The sequence below is a fragment of the Saccostrea cucullata genome, unplaced genomic scaffold (genome assembly GCF_032062105.1).
Source record: "Saccostrea cucullata isolate Sc308-1 unplaced genomic scaffold, CSIRO_AGI_Scuc_v1 ctg13440, whole genome shotgun sequence".
Taxonomy (NCBI): domain Eukaryota; kingdom Metazoa; phylum Mollusca; class Bivalvia; order Ostreida; family Ostreidae; genus Saccostrea; species Saccostrea cuccullata.
Window position 1 is genome coordinate 1 of NW_026920571.1, and position 17,559 is coordinate 17,559.

Here is a 17,559-nt window from a genome sequence, read left to right on the forward strand (position 1 = left end):
CAAAGAAATTGAGTATGCCATAGTTCCCGGAGATGGAAGTATTGTGAGTGTTTATATTTGATTTAAATTTCTTCATTCATATTTCATGAAGTTCTTTCCTACCTTTAAAGATGTTTTTATTCAAAATTACGAGGTAATGTTTTATAAATTATAAGTATATGAATTTCAGTAATACTGTAGAAATGGGGAAGGGACTTAGAAATGAGAGAAAAACATGTAAAAGAACATGTAACGGAATTGTATTTTTAGTGTATTATAAATACAGGCATTATATTAAATTAAATATCTCTTTAGAATGATGGCGCAACCAGATTTGCACTTCCTATCACTTCAAGAGGAGAAATAGTTGTCAGCAATCCTTTAGACTTTGAATCTGTTTGGTCATACACCCTGACCATTTCTGCAACAGTGAGTTTATCATGTTTCAGAGCAACATAAAAAGCAGTAACTTGAAAATGTATGGTGTTTACAATTTTCTTGAATTTTCTGTATGCTTAAAACCATTCCCAGGTATTGTGGAATCATTACTGTTCATGGGGTACCTATGTTCGTAGATTGAGTAGGTCACACTTGCCCATGAATTAACACCCCCACGAACGTTTATTTTGTAAACATTCTTCCGTACATGAATGAATGAGTAACTCACAATTACGTCTCCACGAACATGTAAGTTTTGCTTGCCGACGAACATTGACCTGCGCAAAATAAAATGATTCAATAGTAATTTACATGAGCGACTTATTTATTTCAGTCACAAAATGTACCTTACCATACCATATTCCAAATGTATCATTTTTAAATTTTTTTCTCTGTGATAACTCTTTGAAAGTTCGTGGAGTTGATTTGTTGATAATTCTACCGGAAAGTAAATTAGGCAAATCGATAGGTCAGGAGCTAAGGAGGCCTAATATGCATATGTCAATCTGTGCATCTCTCTTTGTGTTAGACGGCAGTGATTCCTTAAATATACCTTCTGTTGTAGATTTTAATTTGTTGTGTTTTATCCCTCTATGTAGGACAAAGCCAGCAATGTTGCAGAAAGGAAACAGACTACCACCACCATCACAATAACTATAAATGATGTAGATGATTTAGGACCCAAATTTGTGTATTCCTCCTGTTTTAATGTCAACAATGTTTGTTTTAACCCAACTTACACAACAAGTGTCACATCTGGATCAACGGTGAGTTTTATGACTTTATACGGGATTTAGCATTTAGCTTTAGGTGTCATGGGGTAAAACAGAGTATAGCAAGTGCGGATGTTGCAAAATAATTACAGTAAACATTTATCTTTAACCTAATACAATAAGATAATGAATTCAGAATAGAACAAAGTGATTTTAGCTGTTATAGGCACTTACTCATAAATTCTTTTACGTAGAGCTTCACATATAAACATTGTTTATTTGTAGGCTGGCACACTTGTATTTAACCCAGTACCTGTGGTTCCTGGGAATCCCAGTGCAGCGGTTGACATCATTGCAGAGGACAGGGACACTCTTAATGCTCCAATCACCTTTACAATACGACAAAGTGAGTACAAAACATTTGACTTTTATCAGATGGGTACATGTTATATTTGAAATTATAAATTATGCATAACAAAAACCTACTTCAGCAGCATTGTAGACATAAACAACACATCTCATATACAAGCTGCCATACTCGATTAAACTGCTTTTTCCATTTTTGATTAGCCATCAGAACAGTTAAGAATGATTCTTAAATTATTAAAAACATCAGAAGGATTTTTAATTTCTTGAACATATTTAGTTAAATAATTTTTAAATGAAGTTTTTGAATTCTTATTCTTTTAAAGAACAAATGCAAGACTTATAATCAGTGAGGTCTTTTTTTTTTTGACATTGGCTAAATTCACTAACTAAAGCTTAATTAATGATTTATCGACACTATTGATATTTAATATGTTTTGCCTCAATTGCTGCTCTCCGTAAACTACAATTGTTTCTGTATTACCAGCTTTGCCAGCTGGATATGAGAACAGATTCAAAGTGACCACACAACAAGTTTCTGGCTCAGCAAGTCAATATCGAGCTCTTGTAAGCCAAACTGCATCAATTGATAGATCCCAAGTTTCTGAGCTGGAACTTTTCATTGAGGTTTATTTTTACATTTTATTTTGTGGTCTTTTGATTCATACATGGCGTTCATGCTAATATCCTTACAAAAATTTCAATCATAGAGTTTTATCCACAGGCTCAAGAAAATGTAGCAAACAGGTACTCCAACAGAGCTACAATAAAATTATCAGTTGCTGCGGCCAACAACAATAACCCCGTGCTTAGTGTACCTTTCCAAGGATACATTAACGAAAATTCACCAGTAGGAACCATACCAAGGGATAACGATGGATCTAACCTACTGAAAATCACTGTTACTGATCCAGACTTAGTAAGATTATTTTCAATTGCATGAAAAGATGTTTTTAGGCCACCTGAGTCACTCAGGTGAACTTTTACTATCCGTTTACGTCCGATGTCGTGCATCGTGTGCTAACATTTGAACATTTTCAGCTTCTCTGAAACCGCTTTACCAATTTCAATCAATTTTGGCATAACGCATCTATGGGTGGACAGGATTGATTGTAATTTCGCGAGAAGCGTCACTCGCGAAAAAATATTGCTCGCGTTTATTTATATGGTGCTAAAATCTATATAAATTCTGCTGATCGAACGTCCATTCGCGAATTATTATTCTCGCGATTTGACGTTGAAGACCCAGTTCGCGATAAAAAGTACTCGCGAAAAGTAAGGAATCTACAGTACTGTTTAACGTCCCTCTCCAGAATATTTCACTGATATGGAGACGTCACCATTGCCGGAGAAGGGCTGCAAATTTTGGCCTATGCTCGGCACTTACGGCCTTTGAGCAGGGAGGGATCTTTATCGTGTCACACCTGCTGTGACACGGGGCCTCGGTTTATACGGTCTCATCCGAAGGACCGCCCCATTTAGTCGCCTTTTACGGCAAGTAAGGGGGTACTGAGGACCTATTCTAACCCGGATTCCCACGGGGCTGGGTGGACAGGAATAAAAATTGTTAAATTTCATGGTATCTGCGCCCATGTGGCATGAGGAGTGGGGCTAAAATTTATGGCTCCATGTTCAGAGGTCCTGGTGCTAGATTTGGGCTCTAGAAATCAGTCTGTTTTAAAATTTTGAATTTCATGGTCTCCGGGTAAAGGGTTCTGGTGTTAGGGCGGGGAACTACTGATTATAATAGTGCAGGTGCATTCATTCTTTGAAAATCTTCTTTTCTGCTAGGTGCATTCATTCTTTGAAAATCTTCTTTTCTGCTTCTGGGTATTGAACAAACTAAGTAAGTAAAGTACTAGGGCTGTACAATAAATAATGTCCTCGGTACTCGGAAAGAAGCAAAAGATGCTTTTCAATGATTTCTCTTTTTATTAAACCACATGTCCGTGAAATTTTTTATCCAATTTCAAATTGTTTTTAGAACTCATTTTTGTGTATGACCCTTGGTATACTGGAAAATGGCAGATCTGATGATTTCCTCGACTCGTTTCTTCCTTCTGAAAGGTTTTTTTTTCAAGTTTGGAAAATGAAACTAGTCAAAAGGCGAATGATTATTGTTAACATGAAAAAAAAAAGTACTTTCGGTTTATCCCAAAACTCCTTTACTCTTTAGGGCGTGTGGGTTTGGACGCTTTCATGAAGAAATTTAATGTAGTGGATTCCGGATTCTGGTTCCTTTCCCTTTTTAATCTTTCGTTGGTTTTTTTTTTTTTTTTTTTTTTTTTTTTTTTTTTGCGAAAAAACTGCTTTTTAGACTCTTCCAGAAATTAAACTGTCTCCCCGAATACGAATTTGAACAAGACCACAAATATTTAAGAAAATTGCATATAAATGTGTCTTTGTGCTGGTGCAATTCTTTGCTCTTTTCAGACCTTTTCTATATTTGTCAAGTAAATCTTATTGTAAATTTTGTGTCGATGGTTTTGAGCAATAGATTCAAATTTCATTATCTGTTTAAATTTCAAACAAACGTGGATAACTACAATTATTGATATTTTAAAGTCATTGTTAGATATTCTTACACGCTGTCGTTTTCACTTATTTTTAAAACAGGGTGACCTTTGAGTACCAAGATTTTTTAAGGTCAAACGGTTCTTTAAAACAGTGCTACCCCCGAAATAATGTCCATCAAATTTACTATGTGTCTTAAATTCAATCATACATCATCAGTGATTACTTGTTGAAATTTGGCAAACAGTACATTAGTTGTTATAATTTTTGTTTGGAAGGAGAGTACCAATTTTTTATGCCCATTATATAATTTTCTGTCATTGAAATCTACCTGCTCATTTGTCTATACAACAGACATTGGTTGCCGTAATTTTTCATATTTCAGCGAATATAACTTTGGGATTCTTAATGAGTTTATTTTCACTCTAGTTTACTGATTTTTTACCATTCATTGCAGTGTCTCGAATAGTCTTTTTAGCTTACCTGAGCCAAAGGCTCAAGTGAGCTTTTCTGATCAAAATTTGTCCGTCGTCTGTCGTTGTCGTTGTTGTTGTCGTCGTTGTAAACTTTTCACATTTTCATCTTCTTCTCAAGAACCACTTGGCCAATTTCAACCAAACTTGGCACAAAGTATCCTTAGGTGAAGGGAATTCAAGTTTGTTCAAATGAAGGGTCACGCCCTTTTCCAAGGAGAGATAATCATGAATTTGTTAAAAATTAATGGCATTTCTAAAAAAATCTTCTTCTCCAGAACCGCTGGGCCAGGAAAGATGAAACTCATGTGGAATCATCCTCAGGTAGTGTAGATTCAAGTTTGTTCAAATCATGACCCCCGGGGCAAGGGTGGGACCAAAATGGCCGACCCAAGTTTTACATAGGAATATATAGGGAAAATCTTTAAAATTCATCTTCTCCAGAACCACTGGCCAAAGAAAGATGAAACTCATGTGGAATCATTCTCATGTAGTGTAGATTCAAGTTTGTTCAAATCATGACCCCCAGGGCAGAGATGGGACCAAAATGGCCGACCCAAGTTTTACATAGCAATATATAGGAAAAATCTTTAAAAATCTTCTTCTCGAGAACCACTGGGCCAGGAAAGATGAAACTCATGTGGAATCATCCTCAGGTAGTGTAGATTCAAATTTGTTCAAATCATGACCCCCGGGGCTAGGGTGGGGCCAAAATGGCCGATCCAAGTTTTACATAGGGATATATAGGGAAACCTTTTAAAATCTTCTTTTCAAGTACTTCAAAGCTACGATTAGTGATATTTATATGGAATCATCCTTAAGTAGTGTGATTCAAGTTTGTTCAAATGATGAACGCCTGGAGGGGGGGGGGTGGAGTAAATTCAAGCATGATGTGCTCAGGTGAGCGCTGTGGCCCCTGGGCCTCTTGTTCCAGCTTGTCACAATGAAACTATGTGATGAAATGTAGTCACATAAATCGTTATAAATTCATTAAAGATTCAAAATTGAAGAAAAAAATTAAAGCTTAATGTCATATTATACCTGTATTGTATGTCATATAGTTTAGGACATAATTTATTGAACAGCCCTCGTTACGTAGAATGAGGCTGCCTCAAAAATGGTTAATTTCATGGCCTCAGGGTTACATCAGGGGTTTTGGTATTTGAGGACTGAGCTTTATTGATTTGATTGAGTGAAAATAATTTAATTATTTGAAATTTTTCTCTATTCCCAGGCATTATTTAGCCTAACAAAGTACATAATTATGACTAGCAAGAAGCTAACTAATTACCTAGTTATAATTGGCACGAATGCCTCGTTCAAAAATTGTGTATTTTATGGCCTCAGGATCGGGGGTTCAGGTGTTAGGGCGATGCTCTGTTGATTATATAGTGAAAATGCATTAAATCTTTGAGAATCATCATCTCTGCTTCTGGGTTATTATTTAAACAAAGTACATACTATTATAGTAGTCATGGTAAAGTAAGAATGCCTCTTTCAAAATTGTAATTCATAGCCTCAGGATCAGGGTTTCTGGTTAAAATAGGGGGTCATTTAATTATATATTTCAGATTCCCTATAAATCAAACAAACAATGTGGATGTTATTTTGCTTGTTTAATATGGCGCTTCTGGCCGCGGTGATCAATTTGCTGGGGCTACCACAGGATTGCCCCACAATCAACAATCAATACAACAAATGTGACGGGCCGATCATGCACTGGGTAAGTCACAAGTGCATGAACGTCACCAAACAATAATAAATCAAATTCAATCAATCAATTATAATCAATCAGTCAATCAATCAATTCAAATATCAATCAAGTCAATGAACAATGGAATGAGCGTAAGAATATGTGTTGCACTCATCCAATTGCGCTGAGGTGCGACGGAATACGCCACTTGCAAGGGCCATGACTACTTTTGTCTACTACGAGAAATAATGGAACTGCAACCGCCACCAATGGGGTGCCAAGATCCATGGTGACGGCGGCAGTACCTCAACGCAAATGGTCACCGTAGACCAGGGCCTGCTTATTCACCAATACAAATTTACAGAATAAGTGATTACACAAGTTTTACAGACGGAGTCAATGACTTGTACGTATAAAACAACTTCTATTTACTCTAAAATTGTTGAAACTTACGGGCTCAGTATTTTTCCATTGGTTACTTGCATAAATTATCTAAAAGTCTGTCACTCTTTTTATGGCTTTTAAATCATTAAAGCACCTCTTACCTAGTTTCCTTGCGTGGTAAAGTAATATTACTTAGAAAAAATATCTTTGCAAGTGTTCCTCATAGTTGTCTTACAAGGTTTTGTACTGAAACAAACCCAAATGGCATCCCAAAATTGGAAAAGGAAACAATACTGTCACCTCTTAGCTTAAGGTACTGAGCTACGTTTAACAATTTATAGCAGTGTGTGTCCTAACACACCACTCACCCCCGAACCGATCCTTTTATGTACTTATCTATACCAAAGACCCTTTTTTAATACTTCTCAATTTATGAACCAACTATCCATTAGTAATAGAGAAAATATAGAATACCAGTAAAGAATGAAAAGATATGTGAACACAAGGTAATAAATTTATTAATGTATAAACGATATGCTCTTGAAAGCCAGCAATTCTCAAAATTATAATAACCTTGTCCTCCCCTGTTGCATTGTGATGGGAAATGTGAAGTACAGGTAAATATCAGTATCTTGAACATGGTACAGTACAGGCAACGCGGATCCCGTATTAGACCGCGTCCCCTCCGCGGTGTATTAATCCTTTTCGCGTTACACCGTCGCGGGTTTTGATCGCGGTGCTACCTGAGACCGTGTTTACACCGCGGCGGGGCCAGCTACCGTTATTCTTCAGCTAAGATGTTCTTACCTGTAAAGTATTGTCGATTTTTAATCGTGTCGAAATGAGGGGGGGGGGATATTATAGATTTACACCATTACATGGATTTTTTAAAAATTCATTTTTTAAGTTTTATCAAATTGTTTAATAAAAAACATTTTTTTTTTTTGTACTAATAGTCACTCAAAATTAATTAATTCTCAAACACGTCTGTTAACAGTAATACATGTACAGTATGGGATGAAATAAAGTCGAATAATTTATCGAATATATCAACTTAAAGTTTATTTTCAAAATCAATAATACCACCCCAAATGATCTTCAAATTGCTAAAAGGGTATAATTAAAATTTAAAGAATGCCATGATATCGCTTCTCTTTATATGCACTGGTGTAATCCGGTGTTCACAATTAGCCCGTGCAGTTGCAGTTACATGTTGCTATGTGTTTATTTATCTGCGAGATTATATCAGTCATTTGGTTTCATTTAGAAAAGTACCGTTACTTCTGTATACATGTCTGTTATAAATAATAGCATGAAAAACGATGATAGATAGTGATACATAATTACAATTAAATTTTAACAAAACACGCGTAAGTGTAGGAATACCGTTGTTCCATTATTATGCGCTACACTGTAAGACTATGAACTAAATATCGACGATTTTTATTTGTTTTTATTTTATTTTATTTTTTTTTTGGGGGGGGGGGTTATTGTTAATAAAATAATCACAGGTCATTCTATTCAGAATATCAATAATATCATAGCTAGTATTTGAATGTATTTCTATTTTCTGCTCTTTTCGAAAATTACTAAAATCATGTCACAAATTTCAGATTTCTCCGGTTCAAATAAAACACAAACACAAATATGGGCCCTTAAAATATTTGAACACACAACACAGAAATTAACTTATTTTAATCAGCAAGTTGCCAAGCTTCAAGTTTTCAGATGTCTGTGTTACCGTTCGGTTTTCCTCAGGTAAGTTTGGTGTGGAGTGTAGCTTACTCAAAGCGGATGAGAAGCCCCGAGGGAACGACGCTGTCTAGTGTACATACTACCTATATACACAGGATGTTACCTGAGTGTATTACCTGTATGCGCTTTCCTACGACATTGTAAAACGAAGCCGTTTTTTTTTCATGTGTAGCTCATGGATTGAAATGCATGAAATAAAGAATTCAATGTTTTTGTTGAAGACAGAATCCTTTTTAAATTTTTTGTTTCAAATAAATATTTTCAATAATTCGACAATTTTAATATACTGTGTTTTTCTTAATCAAATTTTATAACAAAAATACATTTTTTCCCCAAAAAATCTGTCGTTGTAATCTGGCGACAAAAAGGAAAGTAATTCAAATTACATGACATGTACATATGCTAAACGAAAGAAGAAAGTGGATCATAAACAAGTCTCTCGATAAATAACAATAAAACTTAGACAAAATCCACAAATGGTCAATAAACTGATAAATCAGCGGTAGTTTTATTCGCTAGACTAAGAAATTGATATACTGATCAAAAAGGAGGAAAAACGATCATGCACGTGCCTTAATATTGTGATATTTTTCTTCTCTCTCTCTCTCTCTACTAACTGGTACAGGTATAAACTGACACGAAATAACATAGCAATGGATCATTATTTGATTTAATTAATATCAAATACTTCATTAATTTCTTTTAAAAGGTTGTTTTTTTTTTTACTTTTATTCTTTTTATATACTCCGTTTAAAAAAAGCAACAATAATTTGACACAAATTCCAAGGCTAATATCGCATCTGAAAATGATATCGATGAAATAATAATGAAACAATGAATCAAATGTGTTGCTGAATGGCTGGACAACGATGTACACATCCAGCGACCGTTACCCAAGGTAAACTCTAAGACAGGTGTGAAACCCCCAGGGCATGTCGTTTCCTGCTCAGGCACTGCTAATCCCTATACACAGGAAATGATCGCGGCTAATACTTAATACACAAAGAAACAGAATTTGTCAAAGAAAACAAAAATATATGAATTTTTGCATTGAATATTTAATATAAACTATACTTTCGTCTGTGAAGTTTATCATTACACCTACACATCCTATCTTATCTATTGAACACGAAAATCGAGAAATATTAAAATTAAAAAGAAAGACATTGTTTTAAAAAGTAATACATGTTAATATGAAGGTGAAAAACGATATTTTTTCTTGATCTCTTGTATAAAGTTCACGTGCTCAAAGTTAACTCTCGCCATCGAATGCTTTTCGGTCATTTGACAATTTGAGAAAAATGCCTGCACATTTATATAAAAGAGGGAAATAAATTAAAGAAAAGTTTTCTTAATTTGGGAACAGAACATAAACGATGAGAAATAAAGAAGAAAAGAACTTTTTTCTTGATATCTTGGATAAAGAAAATTTAAGTTCACGTGCCCACTACACATAACTGGAAATGCTCGTCATCGGATGTTTTCCGGTAATTTGACACTTTAAGAAAAAGCCTGTACATTTTATATACAATAAATCGAACTTAATTAATAAACAATATGAAGATGTACATTTTTTAAAAGATGTACATCTTTTTTTTTTTTTCAAATGAATGCTGAAAATCGTTTATCGAAACTTAAACAGTCTGAGTTCAACATTTATTACAGTTTGCATATAATATGAAGATTTAAAAAAAACTAATTAAAATTTCTAGTATTTAATTTTGTTTCTTGATAGATTCTTAATAACACAAAATAATTAACCATTGCAAAGATGTAACAATTTAATAAAATTTTCTATTCAGTTTCAAATATTGATATGTAATTTTAGAAACAAAAATAAACTTAATTTTTCTTAGTTTAAATTCTATTCATAGCAAAATTAATTGATAAACACACGGTTTTTTTTTTTTTTTTTTTTTTTGTTTTTGTTTTTGTTTTTTTTTTTTTGTTACAGGGAAAATTCGCAAATTACAATCCGGGGAGATAACTCCCGTTTGTTTACGATACTAATTGTCAGTAATTCATCGATGATTTAACCGCGGCGGGGACAGGTAAGTGATGAATTTCCCGCGGAGGGAACGCGGTTTACCTGTCTACCTGGCCAAATACCGCGTTGTGATTATACCGCGGCGGGGACGCGGGAAATACGGGATCCGCGTTGCCTGTACTGTATATCTCGAATACCCCGCTTATGTCGAAGTCGATCGCCGGTCCCGGCCGTTTTCTCTATATGTATGATTAAAAAAACTACTGATATCTCGAACATGGTAGTCTCGAATACCCCGCTTATGTCGAAGTATATTCAAAGTCCCCAGCCCTTTTCTACCTGGCTTATCTCGAAGTGCAGTTAATTTTTCGGTCTACTGAACACACCTGGCGTCGTGACTTCACACACTTTCGCCAGTGCCTATTAATTAACACCCCTAATTAAAACAAATTAATGTGCAGCACATTTGATCCTAAACCTTTGATAATCAATAAATAATTCCTTCTAATGCAAATGTTTTGTAAAATGGGTTTTGATTGGGTAATGCACAGATGTTTGAGGCAGCAAAATGACCATTAACAGGAACAAAAGCTTTTCATTAACGTTACAATAGAGCAAAGCAAAAAACTAAAATTCATGACAGATTTCATAAACCAAAACTCAACAAAGTAAGATGTAAACAATAAACAAAATGGATAAATTGCATTGTTAGTTTCGTAAACTATATGTTCCTCAGTAGTACTTCGTAATGTAATACTTGCAAGCTATTAATAATAATCAAGAACACAGTTTGAATACTGATTATTTCTTAAATGATTTTGCACTAAATTTCATCAAATTATGTTTTTTAAGAATTCGTCTTTTGACTTTTCTTACGGAGAAGGTTCTTCAACTATAACGCTAATGATACATCCCGTTTGATCACGTAAGCATGGCCTGAAAAATGTCAATTCGCTGTACATGTATATATATGCAATAAGGCATGTATATCAAATTCTTTTACAATTATACACGATAAAGAAAACAACAACATCGTTTTTCTTAATATTTATTGCGAATATGCTTGAGTTTTTACCATAAAGACTTCATGCCTGGTAATACAGGATAGTGTATATACGAAAAAACGGGAAATTATTGATTCGACTTTCGAAGATAACTTCGGATATCTCGAACCCCCGGATATCTCGAAGTCGTGTCAAGGTCCCCCAAACTTCGAGATACTGATATTTCACTGTAGTTGCTTCCATAATTGAAGTGAACAAGATTTTATATTATCATATCTATCTATATGATTACATTATGATTACAAGAAACTTGAAATAAAAAATGAATGAATGAATGAAAAGGAGATAAACAGGACTGACAGACGGGAATATTATGTTTATGTCACTGTCGGATCACGAGTGTGAATTTTTGAAATCGCTGATCATGCTGTCAAGTGTCATTTTCTCGACGTTACATATCAGCTCAGTTGGTATCGTTGTGATATGGAAAAGAAACGTACCTCAGAATCCTGCCTTTTCAGCATCAAATTCATATATTTACATCCTACAGATCCCATATATTCTCCCTAAATCTTTGAACGAACCATTTGTTGACTTAATCAACATTCATTGAGTTTTTATAAGTTTAATTATTGATTGTTTTGACAATTTAAGCTGGATTTTATCTATATTCATTTTGTATACGTTTCTTTGCGGCATAAAATATTCCTACGCCGTACAAAATAACGGATTGTATGGCGGCCTCAAAGAGAAATAATTTCAAAAATTTTAAAAATTCGTAATTGGAATTATATTATGGTTCGCAGTCGACTGTAAAGTTTCACGTTACGTCACGATCTAGTTTGACAGAAGCGCCCGGCGTAAACAATACACGCCTCTTACTTAAGATCTGTTTGATTGGTCAACTCAATTTTTAGACGGAGTCAAGTATTACATCGAAAGTTCTGACGAACAACTCGGAATTTTTTTTAATTCTAAATATTTGAACATTTTTTAATGCTTATCAAGAAATAAATCTTCATCATATTACAGAAAAAAAGAACATCGCAATCTTTATGCGCTATCGGTATTTGGATATTAAAATAAACTATATGTCAGAGCAAATATTATATAAAAATAGAAACTCTTATGGTATATAATTTGATTTCTTTATAATTATCGGAAACTGAAATTCATTATGAATCGAACGTTTTGTTTTCATTGGTAGGAATTTTCTTATAAAAGTAAAAAGCGAAGAGCTTAATTTTTCTAGTAATGAACATAAATTGTATACATAATTTATTTAAAAATATTAATACAGAGAGTGTCTGCTTTGGACAATGAAAGTTTTTAATTAAAAACACAAGCTCGGTGTCATTTAAGCGCGGTCCCGGAAAAAAAAATTACTGTATGGTCTCTCTGAAATTCAAAATGAAAATAATAACTACACTGCTGATAGAAGATAATCCAATTTAATATTACGCTTTCTTGAAATTTATTCCCAATTATCTTTATGCCCTGTAGAATCGGGTCCTAAAATCAGACTGTTCAAAGATAAAAGAAGACTGTATGACTTGTACCCACATCTCTATGATACACAATGTACATGTATATACTATGTAGGGCATCGTCGAGAAGCGGAGATACAAATCTAAACTTTAATTAGATTGAATTGCATCATGTTTGTAATTCTTTATCACATAGATATCATGAAAAGAATGAAAAAAAACATATACATACATCTCACTTTAATAATTGATAATGTACTCTGTATTTTTGAAAAACGACAAGGTATCAGCTGACGTTATCTCTTTAAAAGCCTCATAAACAGCAATTTTTAAATCGACATTCAATAATGTGATGTATCTATCTGCTTTCAGAATTTTCTTTATTTTACGAAACACTGCTTGCACTGGGTTCAAATCAGGGGAATATGTAGGCAAAAAGGAATATTCGACTCCCACTGTTGGCAAATAATTGCGAAGCTCCCTTTCTGCCCTGTTGTGGTGTATTGCTGCGTTGTCGGCTATCAAAATATCCCCCGGGTGAAAGACAGGTTCCCCCTCGTCGGTAAAACTTTGTGTAGCCTCCGCGATAAATTGAACATATTCGTTACCATTAGATGGTCCATCAAATATTTTAACATATTTTACTCCACTTATTCCAACTATGGCATTTACAGTAACGTTTGCATGACGATTGTATCGAGTTAATTCGATACATGGAAGACCCTTTGTAGAATGTCCATAATTATTTTGCCCATCTGAGAGTGTTATTCCCATTTCGTCCATAAATTTTAGTGTGTATGGATCTTTTTGGCTAATGAGATTGATGAAATGTTGCGTGTATTTCAAATTTTGTGGAGTAAATCTGTTTTTGTTTATTTTTTATATCCGCTTATAGGTCATGTTTAAGTCATTTCGCAATGACCTAGAAATTGTACTAATACTAACATTCTCTACCGAAGTCGAATTTTTCAACAGTTCATCCCTAATCGATGACAAATTTAAGGCATTGATGGTCTCACTTTTTTCAAGACATGAACGTACTCCACATCTTCTTCCGTTAATTTCCTTTTACTTCTTCCATTAGGTTTATTTACAGGGACTTTTACAACCCCTTCATTACAATAATGCGTCCAAAATCTTTTAATTGTAACTGGGTTTAATTTAAATTCCTGTGCCGCTTTTGTACAAAGTCCTCTTGGTAAAGAGTATTCTCCGAGCCTTGCGCCATTTCTTTCCATGTAATCAATAACACTTCTTCGATAGTCAATTCCTGTAGGAAGTCCCTTGTCATAGACCCTCCCTGCGCTATTTCTTTTTTGATTCGACAACATGCCTTAAAAATCAATTAAAACAATTTGCAGTCGTTAGTATGTATTAGGGTATATAAAGAGAGGAAATATCGGTATAGAAACTTTTTTTTATTGTTGTTACTCTATATATAGCATCGTTTTTAAAAGTGAGGGGTGGGGCAGCCAGAAAAAAATGCTTTTAAAAAAAAAATGACATGCAAAAGATATAATTTTTTTTCACCAAAACTCGAAATCCATTTCTTGAAAGGGGGGGGGGGATTCGGATTGGGTAGACCAACTTTTTTTAAAATAATAACTTCTCTTGTTATCTTTTTTTAATGCAACACATGTACTACATTACCCTTATTTTACTACTTTTTCCCCAACATAGCCTTTACTATAGTAAATGTTCATTGAGAGGGTGTTGCCCCCCCCCCCCCCCCCCCACTTTATAAACATAGTATAGGGATAGCAGGGATTGTAAGGAAAAAAAATGGAAGTGATAGTAAGTTGGCTTTGAAAAAGTTGGCACAACCCCCCCCCCCCCCCCCCAACCCCCCCCCCCCCCCCCCCCCCCCCCCCACGAAATAGGATTTTCGAGTTTGGGCAACTTTTAATTGTGTTTTTTTTTTTTTTTTTTTGCTTTTACAGGTAAGCAAAAAAAATTTTTTTTTCCTATGGTTGGCCCCCCACTTTCAAAAACGATGCTACGTGCCTGTGTAAAGTGGAGGGGTACAAAAAAAAACTGTACACCGGTACACAAATATACATGTATGTCCTCGCCCCACCCACATCCCTCGACTTCTCATTAATAATCTACACAGTACTTATATTGATCATCACATAAAAATCACAGCAAGGCCTATATCTTTAAATCCCTGATGTTCAAACTATATGATGCTACACTCAAAGTAAGTATGCGTGCACGAGGCACAAAACACAGTTTAAGGCAGTCTTGTTCACCCCCCCCCCCACCCCCCATCTAAAAGAGACGCAATAGCACCCGGTGAGGTCCCCGCCCCTACGTTACTAATTCTTGAACTTCAAATAAACAGTGTTTAGATTTTAATTAAGAATATTTCTCCCTTACCTATAGATTCTCAGCAAATTGTACAAAAGGTTGAAGGTCAAGTTTTATTTTTGTACATAATTTGGAATTTTTTTTATGCAGCGGGTACCTATGATTCTCTGCAAATTATATCCATAATATGGAATTTTTTTGATGTAGCGGGAACTATCTTGTTGTTTGATTGGTCAATCAAATTTTGCACGAGATCTTTACATTAAGTCATTATACTTTAGCTGTCAAAAATGGCGCTATCAAAAGAAGTTCAAAACGCAGCTGATGAGATTGATTTGAAGATTCACTATATGTATTACAATGAAAGTCGAGTCTCGCCTATTTCAATAGAATTTACTGAGCTGATGTCTCTTGGATACATCGGACTGGAAGCAGTCAGACAGTCCCAGATAAAATACATCAGCCGAATGCCGATGCTGAGAATGTCATACAAGGACGAAGAGGGTGATTATGTGGATCTTTCTCAAGCTAATTTCTCAAAATTCCTCAGGACCGTGCGCACATCAGGTTCAGAAGAAATCCCTGTCGTTAATATTAAAGTATCCGAAGGAACGTCGCCGGGACATTTCCAGTCGCTAAATAATCCTCGATCCGGAGAAACGGCAGCTCGAAAAGAGTTGAATTTCCAGACACCTACATTTACTAAAAGCACCTATAATCCGAGTGATGAATTTCTCGATTTTTACACCTACCGATCGCCAATCGAACAGTCCATAAAAGATCTTAACAATGACATAGAAGAATTGGAGACAGAAGTAGAAAGTGCAAAGGATTACGCATTGAGTATGCAAGAAAAATACTGTACAGCCCCCCAAAATATCGGAAACTTTACCGGTAAGCAATGCGGAAATTGCCATCTGCGACTTGACCACAATGCATGACAGTGCACTATTGAAAAATGTGTGACAAGTCAGCAATGCGGTGATGTAAGTAAACATCCGGAAGAGAAATCAATTGTTGAAAGTTCAAATGAGCACCTCAAACGACTTGAGAAAAATTTGAGAGATAAAAAGTTAGAACAGGAGACAAAAGTGAAGGCAATTGACTCTGTTAAAAACTCTTTCAGTCAGAAAATCAGGGGATATCTAATTAACAGCGACAAAGGAAAATATTTACTAAAAACTGCAAACGGGCAATACGTACCAAGATCCGGCATTGTCAACATTGATACGGCAAAACTTGAGAAACATTTTCACGGAAAGGTGCCAGATAACTTGGAGCAAATATCGCACACGTTTCCTACAATAATATAGAATTTTGACGGCGGACGTCCCAGACCTCGGAATATTAACATAGGAAATCCAGCTCGGCCAATTCTGGAGGCGAACTCCGTGCGGTTTCCTGCGGCATTAGGAAGGCCCCCAAGTCCAAACGAACCATGTCCCTGGGGTGAGTTAATGTTTTAATTGGATAGTTTTATTCATGTCACTTAATTTAATGTTAAGAAAAAAAATCCCTATCTTTTATATTTACCACTTTATAATTTCTATTTTTTTTTATTGCAGATGAATCCGTGCCACCTAAAAAAAGGCGTTAAATGTACATTGAAACGTGTAATTAAATGGTTATGTCCAACTTTTTTCTTGTCTGTGTTTTTTATTCATTGTCTGTCACGAACAACCAATCAGGGATAAGGAGAAACTACCAATCATTTAGCTTACGTCTGGGAGGCGGGTACTATTTACCTTGAGCGAGCTGTCAAATTAGATCGTGACGTAACGTGAAACTTTACAGTCGACTGCGAACCATAATAAGAATTAAATGTTCTTTTTTCAGAATTTATTGATGTGTAAACTCTGCCTTTTTACTCACAAACTTTACATAAAAGTGCTTCGCACTTTTATTTAGTTTGTGAGTAAAAAGGCAGAGTTTACACATCGATAAATTCTGAAAAAAAGAACGTTTAATCCTATATTACTGCTGTTTTACTTTAAGATTTATGAAGCCAAATTTCTATACAGCTTTGTTATGCTTTGAGCCTTTGGCAGCTCACCCTAAGACAACACGCTCGCTCTAAATAATAAATAAGAAATTTCTTACTCTAAAGTTGCATTTTTTTATACAGTCACTGACCAGGTGGACAACAATAGTTCCGATGGTTTCACCGTTAAGTATCCTCATTTTGAGACCCCACCCCACCCCACTCCCGCTTTTGTTAGAGGGAAAATCAGTTCACTTAAACCCAAGAACTTTTGTTTTTAGTGAAATATTTTCTGTGTATGCCTTTATGCATTTAACTTAAATGTTTCAATAGACCAGCAAACAAATGAAAAGATACAGAACTTTAAATGACTCATAACAATGATGAGATTGACCAACATCCTTTTAATACTATCCGTACTTCGATTATTGCAGAAGTGAAAGTGACGCAATTCTCGTGAATGTTCAATAGTTAG

The 17,559-nt window shown here is 35.0% G+C and overlaps 1 protein-coding gene and 1 pseudogene across 1 annotated transcript; both read left to right on the forward strand.

Annotated features, from left to right (window-relative positions):
- Positions 1–4: 4 nt before the first annotated feature.
- LOC134251378 (cadherin-99C-like) lies at positions 5–2,439 on the forward strand (the record flags this gene model as incomplete). Its single annotated transcript, XM_062733775.1, has 6 exons — positions 5–43; positions 295–408; positions 1,017–1,184; positions 1,416–1,536; positions 1,984–2,123; positions 2,221–2,439. Coding segments are annotated over 6 exons (801 nt in total), but the record flags the coding sequence as incomplete, so codon positions are not given.
- A 12,954-nt stretch (positions 2,440–15,393) lies between these two features.
- On the forward strand, positions 15,394–16,552 carry LOC134251385 (uncharacterized; annotated as a pseudogene).
- The last annotated feature ends 1,007 nt before the right edge of the window (positions 16,553–17,559 follow it).